The sequence below is a fragment of the Cyphellophora attinorum genome (assembly GCF_001299255.1).
Source record: "Cyphellophora attinorum strain CBS 131958 chromosome Unknown Contig27, whole genome shotgun sequence".
Taxonomy (NCBI): domain Eukaryota; kingdom Fungi; phylum Ascomycota; class Eurotiomycetes; order Chaetothyriales; family Cyphellophoraceae; genus Cyphellophora; species Cyphellophora attinorum.
In genome coordinates this window covers 17,801-37,764 of record NW_017253255.1, presented here as the reverse complement: position 1 = coordinate 37,764, position 19,964 = coordinate 17,801, and the positions used below count along the sequence as shown (strand labels likewise).

General features: G+C 52.8%; 3 protein-coding genes across 3 annotated transcripts; 1 reads left to right on the top strand and 2 right to left on the bottom strand.

The window, feature by feature from the left end:
* Positions 1 to 604: 604 nt before the first annotated feature.
* On the bottom strand, positions 605 to 5,416 carry AB675_5969 (Phospholipid-transporting ATPase DNF2; the record flags this gene model as incomplete). The annotated part of the gene is made up of 3 exons (XM_018146222.1): positions 605 to 1,619; positions 1,667 to 4,911; positions 4,961 to 5,416. The coding sequence occupies 3 exons, from the start codon at positions 5,414 to 5,416 to the stop codon at positions 605 to 607; spliced, it is 4,716 nt and encodes a 1,571-aa protein (XP_017996927.1).
* Positions 5,417 to 9,998: 4,582 nt separating this feature from the next.
* AB675_5968 (uncharacterized protein) lies at positions 9,999 to 13,928 on the top strand (the record flags this gene model as incomplete). The annotated part of the gene is made up of 5 exons (XM_018146221.1): positions 9,999 to 10,150; positions 10,199 to 10,239; positions 10,291 to 10,720; positions 10,767 to 12,195; positions 13,575 to 13,928. The coding sequence occupies 5 exons, from the start codon at positions 9,999 to 10,001 to the stop codon at positions 13,926 to 13,928; spliced, it is 2,406 nt and encodes an 801-aa protein (XP_017996949.1).
* Positions 13,929 to 15,744: 1,816 nt separating this feature from the next.
* AB675_5967 (uncharacterized protein) lies at positions 15,745 to 16,548 on the bottom strand (the record flags this gene model as incomplete). Its single annotated transcript, XM_018146220.1, has 3 exons — positions 15,745 to 15,922; positions 16,033 to 16,250; positions 16,300 to 16,548. 3 exons carry the CDS (start codon positions 16,546 to 16,548, stop codon positions 15,745 to 15,747), a joined length of 645 nt encoding a protein of 214 aa, XP_017996912.1.
* Between the last annotated feature and the right edge of the window lie 3,416 nt (positions 16,549 to 19,964).

Genomic DNA, 19,964 nt, shown 5'->3' with positions numbered 1-19,964 from the left:
GTAGATCAGTCTTGCCGTGTCTTCCGCAGTTCCATAGTAGTCAAGAGGAATTTATAATGGAAGGCATGACCGAAGGAGAGGGGAAGTTTTCTGGCTTGTTTAAAGAATCATGCGACCACAGTGAAGACTCGTTGAACAATGTGACTGAGCGCCTGCACGGCTGCACTTGCTACAGGGTGCAATAGAAGAAGCAATTGCCAAATGTCCCCGGCCTGATCAGTTGTGCAACTTCAATCTGAAGTTGAAGTCATCAGAAAGGAAAGTGGGGACAAATTGATCTTCGGCGCGTCGCGTCCGCTAGAAATCGTGTGGAGTTGGAGAAATTGGTCACTGTGCACCAGAATTTACGATGCGAGACGTATGCACTGAATCTACCAAGGAGAGGCGGAGTCAGCAAGCAGGAGCACATAAGACGACAATGATCGTCGAGTTTTGTCAGGCAAGTGCGGTTCAATAGATAATTGAGAAGTCTTGCTCATTGCCTTCTTTCATACCCAGCCACGAACGACTCACACCAGTGCAGTGCCCGAAACGCCAAGCCGAATGGAGAGATTCTAAGGAAATTCACATTTTGTAACACTGCTACCCAATTCCGCCTCCTGCATCACCGCATCTCGTCCGTGATATCATGCCGCCGGCTCGCAGTCGGCGTCGGAGTCAGCGGACTCCCATGCGAGTGCGCCGCTGAATGCGACGACTCCATCCTTGTGAGCAGCGCTGCCGAAGTGAAGTCCCTACTCGCTTCAAAACTCGACCTCCCCCTCTCAAAAGAATGCCGCGATCGCTCGAACGATGACCTGACTCTATCCAGCGACGGTCGACTTTTGGTATGCTGGTGTTTCACCCGATCAATGGGCGAAGGTCCTGGTGACTCTGAATGTGTCTCCAGATGTTGGGGTGGACCCCCGGGTGCTGGTCCGCCCTCTGGTACGCTCAGCCGCAGGTCGAAAGACGGCTTGGTCCTGTCTGTGCCGTCACTACCGGTCTGGCTATGAGGCGGCTTCGTCTGGTAGGTCGGAGCCTCCGACGGTGGGTAGATTGGTCGTTGAGACTCAGTCATGCTCATCTGCCGGGAGTGATCTGGCGCTGGCGCAACCTCCGTTTGCTCAGAAGAACTGTTCGTGGACTCGACTTTCGGTGGCACATAAGCATCGTATTGATCCAAGTAATCGAACTTGCCCTGTCGCACCTGCTCGCGAATAACGTCGATGTCGTATGGTCGATAATTCTTTTGGAAAAACTTGATGGCGAAGCGAGGAAGCAGGCATGTTACCCAAATGAGCAAGCTCAAAGCCCAGAATGTCAGTTGACCATACACTTCTGCACCGCCCTTGTAGAATTGGAAACTGGCCGTGAACGACGTCCACACACCGGTCCAGAACCAAATGGACAGGATAGTAATGGCGACGACGATTCCCATGATCCAGTCCCACTTGTACGTATTCAGCAGGACGTATGAGTTGATCACAGCAATCGATACGCAAGCCGAGTACACGCCCATCCGTTGTCGGTCGTTGAGATTCTTGCCATTTTCAGTGACAAAGGTGGCAGGCTCGAATAGCAGATAAGCAAGGAAGAAGCATATCGCTGATTGATACAGCCCATCGAACATGTAGAGCCTGCAGAAGTCAGTTTCTCAACCCGTTTGAGGTGTTTCATAGCTTACCAAAATTTCTTCTGTGTGAACTCCAGGCGTTCGATACCACGTCGATAGAGCTGAGGCACAGCGAGAGCTACTTTATCACTGACATCTTGATCCAGAACACCCATGAGACCGACGGGCACTGACGTAAAGATGAGGTTGACCAACAGAATGTAGGTGTAGTCGTACAAGTAGGTGATGTCGAAGTTTGTGTATATTTGATACCAGAACAGAGCGAATGTCCAAACGATGTTCTTGTAGAAGAAGTTTGCAATAGTCTCTGACAGACGTCGGTAGTCCCAACGACCATGAACGAGGACCAGACGTTGGAGGTATCGGAACTGTCCGATAGCGTAATCAGACGACATGACGGCCTGCCGGCCTTCTTCACCAGCGATACCGACGCCAACGTCTGCTTCTTGAATCATAGCAACATCGTTCGCGCCGTCGCCAATCGACAGAGCCATGATGTTCAGACCGTTCTTGACCAATGAGACAACAGCGGCCTTTTGGGCAGGGCTGACTCTGCAGCACAAGACAGAGCGGCACTGCTTGCAAAGCAGCAAGAAGCGCTGCCTGAGTTCATCGGACAAAACCAATTTCAGGGATTCACCATCAATGATGAGAGCATGCGTTGGGTCGGGAGGCTCGTGGTTGAGACGAGCAGCCGCAAGCTCTTCATCCGATCCAGTCAACCCAAAGTCTTGCAGGTGCTTGTCCAATAAACTGCTTGCGTCCTCAACAGTGGCATCCGGTAGGTCGAAGAGAATGAGCTGCATTTCATTAGAAAGCAGGTTGCACGAGAAGCCGATGTTGATTGCTGTCTCGACCTTGTCGCCCGTCAACACCCACAATTTGATGCCGGCTTGGCCAAGTAACGCAATCGTGTCAGGAACACCATCTTGGAGTCGGTCCTCAATGGCTGTACCGCCAATGAGCATCAGCTCACGCTCGATGCGGTCGGCGACCTCCTCTAGTCGGTCGTCGCGATCCTGTAGAGACTGCGCAGCGAAGTCATGCTCTTGACTCCATTCTTTGTAGTAAGCTTCATCAACATCACGTACAGCCACGCAGAGGGTACGAAGACCTTCGCGAGCAAACATCTCCAGGTTCTCTGCCGTAGACTTGCGGAGCTCTTGTTGGAGACCCTTGGCGAGACGAGAGTAGATCATGCTGTCGGCTCCTTTGCAGAACAATTGAATTCGCCCGTCTGGCATCCTGACGATGGCACTCATGCGCTTTCTGGTTGAGTTGAACTCGAGTGTGTTCAAAATCCGATACGTACGATCTTCGCCCAATACATTAAGATGCAGGTCATCATTGGATCGTCCCAGCACCGTGAAGCCGCAATCGCGAGCAGTTGCGACTAGAGCGGCTTCATCAGGTGACTGAGCCTTGAATTCGATCCGCGGCGGATCGCCCGGAGTGGTCTCGGTGATAACGGTATGGCACAGAGCGAGAGCTACCATGAAGTCCTCGTTGAGTTTCGCTTGCTCAGGCCCAGATCTGCCGTTCAGATCATGGATAAACTCGGGTGCAATAAAGGTCAAGTCCTCATCGTGCAAGTACGGATTGTCGTGTGTCTTCCGAATTGCTTGGAGCATCTCAACTCTGGCCTCAGCAATGTGAGCGCGGACTTGCTGTTGCTCAGCATCCACGTCAACGCCTTGACGACGTCTCATGCCTGCCTCGGCCTCTGTGTACGCCTCACCGTACGCGACACCGTTGACGGTGCATTTCTTGAACTCCATGACGTTCTGTGTCAATGTGCCGGTCTTGTCTGAGAAGATGTACTCGATCTGGCCCAAGTCGTCGGAGATGTTCCAACTCTTGGGCGTGCAGGGATAGTCAAGCTTCTCGTAGTACATGAACGTGTCCGAATAGATGAAGAACGCCTGCAACGAGCGGATGATCTCCAAGGTGATGTATAGGGAAATCGGCACCAAATTCTGGAACAGAATGACAGCTGACCAGAATGTAACGAAGCCATCCAGAGCCGGAGTGCCGCCAATGGACCCGAATTCGAAGTATCTCGCAGTGTTGCCACCGTTGGACCAGATGACGCCTTGCACGATACCAGATACCAAACACATGAAAAACAGAATGATGAAGTTGTAGATGACGTTCCAGTTCAGGTCCTTAGCCAACTGTGCACGTTTGCTGGGGGTGATGCCCGAATTGAGCATGATCTTGGTCTGCTGCCCAGTGAACACAACGACGCCCAGAGCCCACTCCGTATTCTTGATGCTGCATCCTCTCAGAAGCAGATTGTTGATGCCGATCGGCTCGCTGATCAATCGAGGCGGCGCATTGGGGTCTTTCAGATCACGCTGATGGAAGCGCATGACGGCGTTATAGTTATACAGATTGGGATTCGGGCCCTCGCTTTCGATCCAGAACTCAGCTTGCTCGCAATCTCGCGCATGCCTCACTTTACGTGTGCCCTGTAAAGCTTGTCGTACTTTGAGATTGGTTTCGCCATCCAGATTCTTCGTCTCAATGTAGCACGCACCATCTGGATCTGAAGTCGCCAGAACCACGATGTCTGCCGGGATCGGCTCGTCGTTGTATATGCGAACGTAGTCGCCAACCTGAACGCTTTTCCAGTAATCTCTCTTGAATCGTGCTTCGTTATTCGCTTGTCGGTGCGGGTTTATTACGTTCCCAAAATCTTTCGTGGGTCCAAGTTGGCTTTTTCGCTGCGCCTTGTCAGGAAGTCGCTTCGACGAACTCGCGCCGGACGCGCGGTTGTTTGCTTCATTGGCGGTCTCGAAGGACAGAGCACTATGCGGGGGATCGCCTGGCGTCAGACGTCCATCATTCGGATCGGTGGGCTGTATACGTGGGGAGGGCACAGGCGTCATCGCAATGTCGTCGCCTTGGTCCTCGCGTGTAGAGTGGAAGGATGTGCGCTCGGTATAGAATGAATCGCGCACGGTCGGCGCTATTGACGGGCGGTGATCGGGGCCAATCTCAGCATCCTTCTCCGAGCTTGACTTGCGTTTTCGAAGCCCTTTGCAGGATCGGTACGTCATTATGACCGCGTGGGTGCAGGCCTTCTTCAATCTCCTCCATGCTGAGATATCTTCGGCCGAGATGTTGTTGTTCGCCCAGCCCACAAGCCGATACACTGGCGAGTTGTTTAGCTCCCTGTCAAGGACCGTCCGTCTCCAGTCTTCTACGGCGTCCTTTATCGACGTGACAGTCAAAATGAAAATGAGCGGTACGGCGTTGAGCCCAGGATTTGAGGCTCCAAATATCGAGAAGATCTGACAGTCTAGTGAGCAAGCAGCCAGGGTCTCATGTGAGCGGACTTACACTCAGGATTACAATAAAAAGAAAGTATATGTTGGCGATGTTGTGGAATTGGAAGTAGAGGTTCTTCGGCACAAAGCTCAAGGGCGTGTACTTTGCCGTTCGGATCTTGTTCGTGGGATACTGTTGGCGATTGTGGCCATTCTCGTCCTTTTCTGACTCGGGCAATGCCAGATTCATGTAGATGTTGCGACCCTCCTGCTCGGGAACATCCTGCTGCTGGCCCATAGGGCTATCCTCCGTGATGTGGCCATGGTCATTTTTGCCGTCCTGTCCAGGCTTTTCTTCGTACGGGGAGAGATGTATGCCAGGCACTCGATTTAGTATAGACCGTCTCTTGTGATGACCTGCGTCGGCGGACTTCCGGATGGTCGCCCACCGCTGCCTTTTCACGGGCTTCGACACATCCCTCTCGGGTCGAGGCGCATTGTCCCCTCCCTTGAAGGATATCTTCGCCATGGCAGAAGCCGGTACTCAAGCCAGTTGTCCAGGGCCAACCGCCCGCGACGGGAAGTGGAAGCCTCCTCAGCGATGATGGATGGCCAGCGCCTCAAATGGATTGATACTGGTAACAAATACTATATCCGGGTGATTGTAGGATCGAGTTCCAAGTCTAAGCGGCGATGCAGGGAAGGACACGAGAAGCTGTGGTGCCTCCGGAACGGTCGGCTCACGTCAGCTACAGCGCATATTCGGCGGCGTCGTTACGGTCGTGGTCGTCGGCGAGGGAAGGGATGGCGGCAGTGACTGTCCGCTGTCGATGATGGACGCGTAAAGACGCTCCAGGTGATTTGTAGGGAAGTAAAAGTCTCCGTGTAGAAGTTGACGATGTTCGAAGGGGTCCGGTGTGCGGGCTACTGCGCGCTTGCTAGAGTTTCCGCGGGTCGCGAACGGACGAAGTGAATAATCAGGAGCTAGGGGTTGCCGTCGTGAAGAAATATGGTTTCGAGTCCATGAAACACCAACACTATGGCACAATGCTGGATTTCTCGACTGAATCAATAAATTGTAAGGTACGAATCTTTTTACGAAGGAGCACCACCATAATCATCGAGACGCGAGATCAGTACCTTCAGGCGAGAATGCTGGCGGTGCATTAGGGATAGTTGACAGCGGTAGGGTATCCCTTCGCTCTTCATGCATCTTCGAGCCGAGTCGGGTAATCCGCCTGAGGTACCCTCACCTATCAGGCTTTGAAGTGCTTACAATATCTCGAGTTGTACACGCTGCTAGGCTTGGGATGGGCAAGTGCTGGCACGCCTTAGCAGATTCGAGTTTAGGCTGTCCGTGGTTATTCATCGTTGTGCACATTCTCACCACGAGCTACGCTATAAGGCCGCTGACTGAGCCTCCGGATTCTACGGCTGTGCAATTGCGGCATTAGACGATCTGCTATCATGTTATATTTCTGTCGACAGTACACGAGGCGTTGGCGAAGCTCATCACTCCTGTCAAGTCTCCATGTAACGATCAGATCAACGCAGTTGTGTATGGCACCGCCGCGCATAAAGATCCGAAGGGCCCAAAACCCGAGCGCCACAACTCGACGCGCTGAGTAATTGGAGGAATTGCTCCGCCGTTCGTCGGCTTTAAAAAATGCAGGCCCGAATACCAAGACGCGCTCATGACGGTGGTGATGTTGCACGATGCTCAGCGACGAACAAGTTGGCGCTGTGTCGCGAACGACTTATACATTGCGTCGTGCCCAGTTGCGAAGGTCTTGGAATCCTTCGTTTGTTCGAGCGGATGAGCTTGCGGATCTACTCAGCCACAGGGCCTCTTACGTGCTCGAATAGGCCCTGTACATGATATTCGGGTGCTTTTGCAGTCTGCTTACTTGGAAAGGCTCTTGCTTCGTAAGTCTCGGAATGCAGTCTTCCAAGGTTGGCTTCAACCGCAGAACCTCTTCCATGACCGAAATGAGAATGCTCGGCGCCGCCGTGCGATGTTTATCCCGGAGCAATGGCTGTGTGCACGCGGATGAGATTTCCCGCTAGCTCGGCGGAAGATTTCAACAATGCAAGGTCTGCCTTGTGTGGTAGCGATTTCTTCGTTGGGGGCGAGGCAATATCAATATCGTACGAACGACGTTGGTGAACGAGAATGTCACCTGGTCCAGCATTCGCTTTGTGGGGACGTTATAACACTGTTCTGTCTATCTACAATGTGAGGCCAGTGTTGACATCCAAAGGCTGGGAACGTGATCCGCGTGGCTTTAGGCGAGTCCTGCAACATGCTCGTGCAACGCCCAGTCAAGACATTGTACGGTACATGATACGCTGTGCATGTTTGAATACCCATATTGTCTGGGCCGGATTATCGTGGTGGATTCGAACTTGGCGACCAAAAGATACACGCTCGTCACCTTCGGCATTCAAGCGGCTGCCAGCAAGGCATCAACTTTGCGAATATCGGGGCTATGGGCGGTGATTTATTCTTTCTGCGCAGCGACTTGTCGTTCGGTCATTTGGTAGAGCAAGATCTGTTGCCTTCAAAGCACTCGGATGAAGCGCTCGAGCACAGCCGACGTAAGTCGGTACATGTAGAGAGCTCTGACCTATTTATTCGGTCTGGACGTGCAGCAGTGGTGTTCCTCTCTGTTGCCAGGAAGGGAGCTGGGGGTCAAAGAGGATCTTGAGGAGTGATCTTTGAGTTTCAGAGATCCTGCTTCTGCACGTTTCATGTCCAGATGCACTGTTGCGTCGCACACCGTGCTGCTGGCCAGAGGTTGTACAAAGGGCTGCCCTGAAACTATGCCATCGCTGACTCCTTTGCGAATCATGGCAGTGGCCTCTACTCGGTAGAAGCTCCGTCAGATAAAAATTAATCCCATATGCAAGTCTCACACTAGTTGCACATGGAGCAGGGTTCAGAAGCTGATCAAGCTTAAATCGTAAGCTTGGGGGTGGAGAGGTCTAGATACGAAGGATATCCAACAAGTGGTGATGCGTGCCGCGAGGCAGTGGTAGAATAGTGAGCTTTATCCCACTATCTCAACGGCTGAAGCTTGCGCGCAGGATTGTCATCGTCATTGACTCTATGACAGCGCATATGCTCCCATGCAGTACTTCCAACAGTCCGCAGAAACTGTGTCGGCAGTTGTCACAAAGGAACAACCCGAACAATCCCATAATCTTAGATTTGATGCTGGAGTAAACATGGAAAAGTTGCTTAGCGGCCCTGTTTATATCTGTTAGGCGAGATAGGGTCTACGCCTTTACGGATTCTCACGGTACTGTTGTGTTCCGGAACAAAAGCAGCCTCTATCATTCGAAATTATGCAGACCATCCTCGGATGAGGGCGGGAGCAGGAGGAGCAACAACTGTTGTGCTAACATTCCCTTTGGGCGAGTGGTCAATTTCTCTGCTTGCGCGTCTCGTTGGTCAGAAGTAAGCGCAATCTTGGGCGTTGCGATATATTGTGCACCGGCTCGCTGGTCTATTTGCGCAATTGTAACATCGCAATCGCAATCGCAGCGGTGTAAGACACTGAACAGCCTGTATTCTGGTGACGGATGCCAAATCGTCTGGGCGATGGACTCGCGTTGACGGGTGGGCAGGTTGTGGCGTAGCCCGTCGGCCACAACTTCTTCAACTGTCCCGCAGATTAAGTTTTGGAGCCTTTAGAATAGTGTTGCGTGGTGGTGCGACAGAGGCACGATGCGATCGAAGATGGGAGAAGATGTGCATGGTTGAACGAGTGACTGAAACTTCCGCGTTGCGTGCGTGCTAGGCGCCGTACCTGAGACCTATAGACCCCTTCTGTACGGCAGATCTCTTCATGGTGAGATCTTGAGATGACCGAGCTGCTGGGCGACGAAGCATGCCCGTTGGATGTCAAACATAGCAATCAGCAATTTAGAAAGGCCTGTTTCTCGTCTCGACCAGGGACTCGTGGCATGCGAGTTCGCGGCACCAGTGATAGGCCGGAGGACAAAATAAAGCCCAAAGCCAGCCCCTAGCTTAGTTCGGCACCCGCCAATGGCGCCTATTATGGTGGGCCGTTGAGGACTCCATCGCGGCCAAGGTGTTCATCTTCGACAGTCCCAGGGAATTCATCACGCCAGGGCAAACAGAGATAGCCGGCATCATCTCACAGAAACACCGCATTTTGCGAGCAGAAAAATCTCCCCGTGCCCTGAAAGGCTTGTTGTGCATACGCCGTACTCCGTAGCTACCTAACGGGACAACCACCCTACAGAGCCTAACACTGCCTAAGGGACACCCTCTTCGACCCGTTCCCAGCAGTCTCTCCAGCGATTGAACTCCAACCCAGGCTTAGCGCGCCAGTACCGCTGCTGGCACACGTCTTCACGGAACTACAGTAAATCCTCAACCTACCCTAAAAAACTGCCTCCCTTTCAGATCTCCGTCCTCTTCGCACCTCCACGATCCTGCATACTCGGCGCAGTCTCCTATCCATCAGTCACGTACTGATCGGTGCCATCATCTGTTGCAGCGACGGACAGGACGGCTTTCTTTTCCCTTCACTTCATTAACCCTTAATACCAATCCGACGAAGAACACGACTCTTCCTTCTCTTCGTTCGTTAAATCGGCCGAGCTTCACTCTGAGACAACGCTGCGTCACTCTCACCAGCTTCGGTACGAATCTCGGCGCGCAACAAAAGCAGAGTACGCCTGAAGAAGTGGAAGAGATACACTCAGAGGAGCTATCGTCTCGTTACTCGTTCTGTCATTCGATGTCGCGGTTCGGGAACTGATCACTGATCTATCCACCCTCGTTTTTCTGGTCTTGCGAAAATAATCAGCGGAACCTCAATAATTCCTGGCCAACACACCTACCAATCCGACGATTTTAGATACGAAGCAAGAGGGAAATTGCTGACATCGAGTCCCACCTGCGCCTGCCACGAGCTCAATCGATCGCCCAGCAGCTTCAGCTCTCGGATCACAACTCCTTCACACAATGGCTCCCGCTCCACCACGCCTCAAGATCTTGTCAGGTATGCTTTATTCTTGAAATCTCGAACAATCTTTGTTTTGCGGCTCGCAGAGACCCTGCGAAAGCTGCCCTCATCATGAACACAGAGCTAAGACGCGCGTGTATAGTCGGCGGCAACGCCATCTCGGCGTTTCTATCCTGGAGGCTTCAAGCGACCAATGCCTGCGATGTGACTCTGGTGTGGAAGGCCAACTATCAACAGGTTGCTCAATACGGCATATCATTCAAGTACGTCTCCGTCATGAATCACCGATGAGCTCAACTAATGTAATTTAGATCATCCAAGTTCGGCAACGAGCGTTTCAAGCCTCGATATGGTAAGCTAGACCTGAGTCCCAGACAATTCACGCCGCTAACTTGTAACTCAGTCGTCCAAAATCCCGATGACGCGGCGCAGCAAAATGTTGCCTTCGACTATGTCATTCTTTGCGTCAAAGCCCTGCCCGATGTGTACAACCTCGCCGACATCATCCAGTCAGTGGTAACTAAGCAGCATACGTGCATCCTCGTTAATACTACAAACACACTGGGAGTCGAGAAAGAGCTGGAGAAACGATTCCCAACCAACGTTGTTCTCTCCCTCGTTTCGGGCGCGGAGCTGACCCAGCTCGGGTCAAGCGAGTTTGAGCATAGTGGCTCGACCGATCTCTGGGTTGGACCCGCCAACATCAACTCAGAGATTCCTGAAGCTATTCAACAAGACATGTCCGAGGCACTAGCAATGACTTTGACAACTGGCCAGGTAGACTGCCAAGTTTCGAACAACATACGGCAACAGCAGTTTGAACGCATGGTTGGGTACGTACCGCCCAGTTTTCTTATGCTGACGACTAACATTTCCTAGTCCTATTGCCTTCCATCCAGCGAGCGTACTCTTCGACACACCAAGCCATACCGAACTCCTGCATAAACTCGGCGTCCGAGAAATGATCGAGGACATCATCCAAGAACTCATGGCCCTCGCTGCCGTCCACAAATGCACCTTCCCAACAGACTTTGCTAGCAAAACGATACAAGCAATGGTCTCCGTGAAAGAGCCAAGCACAATGTATCAGGATTTTACCGCACGTAGACCTATGGAGGTCGAGACGTATTTGGGAGCTCCGGTCCACCTGGCGAGAGTCGCAAATGTCAAAGTTCCGAGACTTGAGACATTGTACACTCTATTACGGCACGTCAACACGACGAACAAAGACAGGCCAGTAGCTGCAGCTGCGCCTGCGCCGGCACATGCTGCACCACAACAGAACGGTCTACCTCCCGCCCAGACCGTGGAGCGTCCTCCTAGAACAGCATCGATGCAACCGCCTCCCAGGCAGCATAACGCACCGATGCCGGGACCAGGACCGAGAGGAAGAGGTCCCATGGGACCACCAGGTCGGCGTGGCCCCCCTCCAGTGAATGGTTATCGCGGGCCCCCTCCGAATGGCATGCAGCGCCGACCTTCATTCGATGATAACAACAATCTTGACGAGTTCCAGCACGTTGTGCTCTACGATGACTTGCCTGATGGAGACTTCGCAGAAGGTGGCGCCCCGGGATTGTCGGTCAAAGAGCGAGAGTTGATGCTGCGTGAAAGGGAGTTGCACCTCAGACAACAAGAGATGGCGATGCGGAGAGGCGGGCCACGCAGAGCTCCGCGCAATCACCACCAAGATTTCGATGAGGATGACGAAGACGACGATTTCGTTGACCCAATGGTTCCGCGTCACCCACAGCCGCCGATGGACGACAATTTCGACATGATGAGTGTCACCTCTCGACGGACGAAGAGAAATCCTGGTCCCGGCCAGATGAGAAAAGACATGTACAACGGTGGTCCTCCCATGCGCGGTGGCTACAATCCGCGACCGTACATGAACCGCAACAGAACCAGTGCTCAGCTGATGAGCGACATGCCGATGTCAACAGACAACATTCTCGACAACGCTATGATGGGTTTCTCCTCGAACCGCTACGGTACAGTCGATCGCAAAGAACTTCACAATGAGTCCAGGACAAATTCTTTGACGGCTGCTCGCCTACAAGAAATGGGAGGCGTGAACGGTGGCCCTTTCCCCGGACCTCCGAGTCGTCGCACGAGTCGATCGCCTGGGAATCCATTTGGCGGTCCGATGGGGCGACCGCCTGGGAGACCGTCTCCACCTCATGACCAATATGGCCCTCCACGAAACGGCAGACCCTCTCCTCCTGGTATGATGCAACCAGTGCCAAGGTACCCTCCCGGCCAAGGAAACGCAGTTCATCCACAACAGGTCGAGCAACAAGTCGGGGTGAGCAAACCCTTACCACCCAAAGCCCCTGCCAAAAGTCTGACTGGAAGTGCCAGTGCTAGCGCGGGGAGCGGCGATAGCGGTAGCGCCAATATCGAATCCGAACCTTCTGCGCATAGTAGCCAAAGCAGCTTCGCGCCTCGACAACCGATGATGAGTGCAGCTCGTTGATCGAGTTCGACTACTCCGGCGATCGGGATCCTCACAAGCCTCCGAACGCGATCACCACGCCCAACAGCGCGTTTACTCTTCTGTCGATCGCTCCATGTTCATTAGCTTGCATACATTATAATGGTTACACCTTCCAATATGTGACGACCTGACGACGCCGGTTTATATTGCCGGCCGGAGAAAAGGGGGAAGCGGCGGAAACAGGAAAGACTCTCGACACATATCACATACCGGAGGAGGCAACATCGTTTGGATCACGTATATACAGGACTGGGGTTGGAGATCGTTGCAACTCGTGGAAGCGGCGCAAAAAGCATGGCATGGCATTTTCCTTGGTGTTTTTGGGACACACTTTCTGCATCGGACTTCCAGAAGTCAACTGCTTGGGTTTTTGAGGCCCTTTGTGACGCATACAGCATTTTGGGGATGGCATTCCTCTGTCTCCTACCGCAGACGATCTGGTTACTAGGGCATGGGCAAGAAACGACCGGGTGGGTTCCGATCCATCATAATCTGCTAGAAGTTGGGCCGCGCACACGCAATGAAAGCGGGAAGAGAGGCATGTACGTGCGTACTAGGCGTAGAGAATCAAGATACATGCACACACTGATCAATTTCTGCTCCGCGAAGTCTCCGCAGTGACTTTGTTTTGTATCAGTCTCAAATCTCCGAAGACTGTGCGCTGTAGCATATATATCATATCTGTCCCTACAAAGTCTGCCCACTCGTCCGGCTTCGAAACGCACGCCCTGTGCAAATGGTTGGAACGATCATGGGCGAAGGCCTTTCATTGGTGGGAATAAGTCGAACGGTGCCTTTGGAAGGAGCATTTCCAGCGTGCTCCTACTGCCCGTCGCCTGCTTTCTAGGCAGCGAAGGAAGGCGGTGGTGAGTCAAGCTGGGTCGTCAACCGGTGCTACATGCGACCCGGGCCAGACCGGATGACAATGATCTGCCAACCTGAACATCGCGACGCGTTCTCGCTTTGCCTTGGTGGTTGACTATACGTCCACACACATCCATACACCAAATACACAATCACTCCCAAAACAGCCTCACTCCGTCCGTAGCACCGCAGAACACTCGTACACGCACGAAGAGTTCAGATTCAGCCAGCCTCAACAACACCTTACCGAGGACAGCACAACGCGCCTTTGCTCCACTTCAAAACACGGTCTCAAGCCTGTAGTGCTGAATGACCACCGACAGCTAGCAGCCGATCACCAACCCACCAACATTGACATCAAGTCCGTCTTCGTCAATCCACCGCTCGTCTCCACACACCACCGCCGCATCACCATGTCCACTACAAACCACAGCCAATCCTCGCAACCCAATTCTTCATCCTCAATCTCAGCCAACAAAACCCGCCAATACACGCACCTGCACGCGCAACTCGCCCAGCTCAATGCGCACCTCGCAGACACGGAAAGTCTGGTAAGAGTGACGGCGGCGCAGGCGCAGCATATGCGGTTTCTTGGTGGGTATGTGGGGGGGTTGTTTATGGGGAGTGCACGGGTTTTGGGGGAGGAGAGCGTTACTGGGCGCGGGAAGGGTGCGTAGGGTGAGAGGGGGACATGAGGCGGGCATGTAGCGGCTATGAACTGGCGGCTCTGGGGACGGTGGGCGGGGAGGTGGTGGGGAGGAGGTGGCCGCGAAGCGGCCACCGACTCACCACCACCTCAGGCGAGCGAAGCGAGCAGGTTTCCTGGTCGCGCCGCAGGCGCTCCCTATAGGGAAGGAAGGGTTGAAGTGTAGGAAGTGAGTGCTGGAACGTTTGAAGCAAGTGTTGAAGTGCGGGAGGTGGAATGCAGTAGTCGTAACAATTTTTTTCTTAGATTTTATTGTGTCCACCTCTTGAGTCTTCTTGTTCTTCAAGTTGACGCGCTCGGTAAGAGTGAGGTATAGGTTTTTGGCAGATGCCCCATGACGAAGTCACATTTGACTTGCACTTCAAGACGCCTGGTGCTATCGGATCCAGCTGGATGGACGTTTCTGGAGCCACCAATAACATATTTGACAAAGTCGAATTTTGTTGTCGTACGGAACTATTTTCGACCTGACCTTTCCCGAAGCCTACACGGCGTGGACCCTGCTGGAACGGGTTGAAAGGGATGCTGCGCATGGTCCTTGGGCCACGGCACCGCCTCTGAATGATGTTTTGGGTCCGGGGCGGCAGAGGTGCAATATCTGAGTTTCTTGGTACGGAGAGTGGTGTACGGATTTCTGAGGTGCCTGGTGTCAGAGATGGCAAGGTTTCATTGGTTGTACTCGCAATGGCCCCACTTCGTAGTTGCCTGATTCTTCCTCTGTGCGACACCTACTTCGTTGGTCGCTCCCAAATCAAAACCGCTCGTCCGGAATCGCATTTCAGAGCGTTCGTCTATATCTGACAAGTCAGTGCCAAAGCATGGGACTCGAACACAATGCCTCATCCCAGCGAGAACGCTGACCCTGCGGACAACCAGCAAGTAGCCGCGGTTGAGTCGCCTTTTCGCCTTTTGTCACTACCCGACGAAATTCTCCTCGAAGTGTTCAGCCACATGCGATACCATTCCCTTATCGCATTGCGTCTGACAAACCGCCATCTCTCGAGTCTCGTCACAAAGGACGTTCTCCTACAAGCCGCGCGAGAGCAAGTGAATCGCCAGCGAGAACTGTTGATGATCTCCGGACATGCTTTTAGCAGGCAGGCTCACACGGTGGACATTGGGAAGCACATACGCGTAGCGAGATGTCAGAGATGCTGGTCTATTGATCATACAGAACGTGTACCACGTGGCAGAGTCGATGAGAGGCCCCTGTGCGAAGAATGCTTTGACTTGGCTTTGATTAGGGCGATTCAAGCTCATATCAACTGAAGTGTCAATATATCGGAGCTCACAGATGCGGCAAGAAGGTCAAGTGTAGAGGTCTAGATTGATGTGGTCGTTGACGCGGGATCGTTCGAGGGCTCTCCCGCTTGTGGATACAGTGGCTGCCCGACGAGCTCGCCCAACGAGCGACGAGTCCCATACTACATTGCTTTGGGAATACTGGGCAGGACGGTACGGCCGAGTGTGTTCGATCAGGGACAATCCGTTTTACAATCTTTCCCTGTAACGCTTGCTTGATCGTGGACGCTAGTGTAGTTACTCAATTAGGTAATCTGCAGGATTGCACAATCAGTATCCCACGAACATCGACTTCTTATGTAAGATTATGTCGCTTGCAGAACCGTTAGCTCGAAATGTAAATTTGAGCCCAGAACAGGCTACCAGCTACCAAGCCCAGCGATACACTGATTCTTGATGGCTGTTCAACTTGCCCAGAGTTCGAGACACTGACTTGCTTACGAAAAGACCTCCAATACCCTGCCAATCCCACGTTCTATTGCCGGTCAAGAAGCTAAATGCACATACTTCTTCAGCAGCTCATTCTGCTGCTTCAACTCATAAACATGAGTCTCCAGCCGCTGCTTCTCCGCCCGTGCTTGTTTACAGTCCGTTGTGATGGAGTCGATCTCGGCCTGCAGACTTTGAACTAAAGTTTCTCTTCGCTCGCGAAAGGCAGCTTGTCTATACATACGTCCTGGTCAGTAAAATCTGCCCACAGGCAACAAGTCCCACAGGCGGATGCTGGGATGGGTCGTGCCGTGCGATGTTGGAAGATCGACTGATAGACTCACGCTCTGCGGTTCTGCGTCCTGCGCCGCTCTCTCCGCTCTGCCACTCGGTCTCGGGGACCGACGATCGCTCTTCCAGGCACCGCAGGCGATGCTAGCGCAGTGAGCTCTCCTTCAGTCTCGCTGGACTCGGTTGAAGCGCTCGATGACCTCGAGACGGCTTCCGGGGGGCTGCCGTCCTCTGGCTCTGGCAATGTCTGTGGCACAGGGTATGTGGTTACCTGCTCACTAGTCAGTCTCACCCACTTTTATCGCAAATCCGCATCGCACCATCCAAGCGTATGGATCTTCGGGCATCGGCCAGTGACCGGAATCTGTCCATACTGGCCCAGCAACGGCCTCGTCTGTACTGCCGAATAAGACCGGGCTGTCAATTTCTGTGAACTGGCTGAAGATGTCCTCGGAAGGCTCCTCGTTCACATGCGCTTCTCGCGATGACGAGGCAAACACGCTCAGATACTCTGGTGGCATCGGAGATGAATGTGGCGGACGAAAAGACGTCTTGGGTATGCCTTCCATACTGGCAGCTGACACAAACTTGACTCTCCGAGGGCGTGCGCGTTCTGTATAATTCTGATCTGTATAGCTGAGTCTGGATTGCGACTGGTGGGCTGTCGAAGTTGTGGTATTATCTGTGGTCGGACGAACGCCCTTCTACAGGCACTTCACTTCCGGACAGCAAGACTCTGTAGCAAGCCATATCCGTACTTATGATGAGCCAACTCCGGCTGAAAGATAACAGAAGATCTTCAGCGGAAAGCCAAACGAAGCCACTCACCAGTATGCGAGGTCAAGCAGCTACAAGCTCATGCATGACTTCGGAGTACGGCGAGCTTGATCCACTCAAAGCACGTCGAACCCTGAAGATCACTCCTTGACTGTACTAGATCTTCTGAAACACCTGTGTTAGTCATCGGCTCAGAAGTACAGCGCTCGAAAGCGCTCAGGCGATCATTTCCGCGGCGTGACTAGGGCTGAGCAAAACAATCAGTTGGAGTGCAAGGGAATCATCGCGGAATATTCCAGAACAAGTAGAGCCGAGTGGCCTGTATCCTTGTGAGCCAGCGGCCGAGATGCGCAGCAACTGGGGCCGATCAAGTACATCCTTTGCTCCGCCGACAAGCTCGCGAGATGTAGTGCAGACGAGGACGATAGACCGGAGCATGAGCAGAATACCCAGCTATTCCCGCAGTGACAGTCTCTCTGTGCATGCTTGCTGTGCGAAACGCGCCATACCGCAAAGGGTAAATGAGCATAGATCCATACCCTTTCGGGAGGAGTTATAGACCGGGTCCTAGTCTAATCGCGCTCTCCATGCGTTCATCCTCAACGGAATGATTTCGTGGAGATGTGGTGTGGCCTCACAGAAGGCACCAGGATACTGCGGGCGTTTGCTGTAGTCTGATCAGCGGAGGCGGAGACGTAAAGTTGTCGCTTCCCACAGGAGAATGCTCAGAGAGCGTGGCGGGAGTCGCTCCTGAAGCCTGGCAGAAATTACTGTACGTGCGGTAAGGTCTTGACTCTCTAGCATATCGTTCGCGCGGTAGCATTAGACGTCTCAACGTATTCTGATTCGTCTTGCAGACCCGGGAGAGAGCTGGTACCTACCGAGGGACAGATGGCCTCGACTCATCAATAATCACACAACCAAGGTTCTGCATGCATAACTCCATTTTATCATGTGGTGACTAGTGTCGTGTCTTCTATTTCCCTAGTGTGTCGACTTTCCCAGAAGGTGGTCAATCAGCAACACACACGGCGATGAGTCCCGGGTCACCACAAGAGGGGCCGCCAGGAGCTTCTTCGCGGGTTTCCATGCAGTCCATGAGAGCTGCATTGATGCAGGGCAATCTCGGAGACATGGTCTGTAAGTGGTATGATCGAGCTCCGAGAGTGACTGTTCTCAACCTGCAATGCTTGACTGGCCTTACTAACAGAGTTCAACAATGATGACTTGTTCGCATGACGAGTTTCTGACCTTGCGCAAGGCACTGAATTGGCTCGTATTTGGTCGAATTGAGGATGATTAGCCGTTGATCCGATCCTTCGTCTGCGTTGTATAGCGGACATGTTAGTGCTATCCAGGGTGGTGTAGATCAGTCACGCATGTCGCGTACGTGATCCCTGGCCAGTTCTTGCATCACATAGCAAGGAATGGTTTGAACACTTGAGGCCGTTGCACTTGCGCCTGTCCGCTCCGTAAGGAGAAGAGTGACGCGGCGTTCTGCAGATCTATATCATCCTGAGATCTTCGAAGACTAGCTGGATTCGGAGGTGAAATTGTTGAGGAGGTATGGTATTTGAGGAGGTGTGGGTGGTCTCAGCGTTAGCGCTTTACTTCGATGCGCTACACTGATGAAAGCCTAGATGACAAAGCCGTGCTGGACAGTGCTTCAGCACATGGCATCGGTTCAACAGGTCGTCTGTGATCCTGTCCGATCATTGAGTGGACTTGAAACGCCGTCAAGCCTGAAAGACCGCTGCTGCTGTGTCGACAGCTTTAGACCAGAGCCTCGCAGATCAGATGTTGAGACAGTGGAGGGTTTGGCTCCGGTACTCATGTCTTTTGCTGTATGCGACGCCTGCGTCTGATGGCTTTCATGCAGTCCGGAAACAAGTCATGGAGAAACGGACAGTGACTGCATCGCGACGAGTCTGGTGATGTTTCGGAGTCCGCCGGAAGAATCCAGTTTGCTGCCAGCTGGTCGGAGATAGTGCACTCCATTGAACATCGTTAATTGCTACAACAGTCGAGCAGTCACGAGTGTTTTACACATGCAAACACGATAGCAGAATGATAGAAGGTAAGAGTGGAAGATAGAAGGACGCGTTAGCAACAAAAGCAGGAGGACTTGGGGACGAAACTCGCTCTTTCCGCATTCGATTGGGTAGGCGTGGCTCCTGCGATGGTCCAAGCAAAACCGCTCTACTAGTATTGGTGGCTTCGTTTCGTTGTCATGTGTCTCGTTCATATTATTGGTACATGTGCAGTAGTCATGTTTGTTCGAGAGCTAGCATAATTGCAGCTAAAACGCAACTCGCAACGTGGTGTGAATGGACTGGCGGGTACTGCACAGCTCGGGCAACCAATGCATTCTTTTCCATCGTGAGTACCGGCTTGCCCACACGTGTCTGGAGATCGAACTCTATCCAACCGCCCCTGAACTCACGACGCTTCGTGACCGGGAAACAAGCTCAAGGTTCTCGCTTCCTGCAGCTTATTTATTCGATTGACTTGTCCTGCTGAGTACTCCGTACAGCGTTGGTCGTTCTTTCCTGATTGTGAGAATAAATACGGTTGTGTGAATAAATACGGTTGTATGTTCGGATTCTCGACAGAAAGTCCATAAGGTCGAGACGCGGAGTACTTCGATCGCGCATGTTGTGTCCCGCCGTGGCAAACAACTTATGACCTGGCGTCGCATGCATTCATCGCGGCTTCGGTGGCTGGTGCTGGTGCTCCGACCCTCCTCTCTGTTGCTGATACCGACGCTGCTCTTCGCAAATGTCTATGCGACCGAACAGTTCCGCGCCATATGCCATCCGGTTGTCCAACATAGCCGGTCACTTCTTGGCAAACACGTCTCACAGCCTTCTGTTCGTTGCTATCGCAACATATCCCGATATGTCGTCCTGACGAGGGCACTGCAACTGACTTGACGAGCTGGTGTCCATTTTGACTCGTCATGCTGTTCACAGGTTCGGGTCGACGCGAAACGATCAAAGTGTGCGTTGATCGCGCTCGCACTCAACAATGGGAGTATATACGTACAGTGTTCGACAGATCTGGTATTCGGGCATTCGGCCAATTTTGCCAAATAAGACTTCGTGCCATGGATGCTTACGTCGGCATTGCGTCGAGCCATAAATGACTCGAGAATCCGAGACCAGCAATTGTCCAACGTTGCAGTGGCGTGTGTTCAGTATGGTCTGTT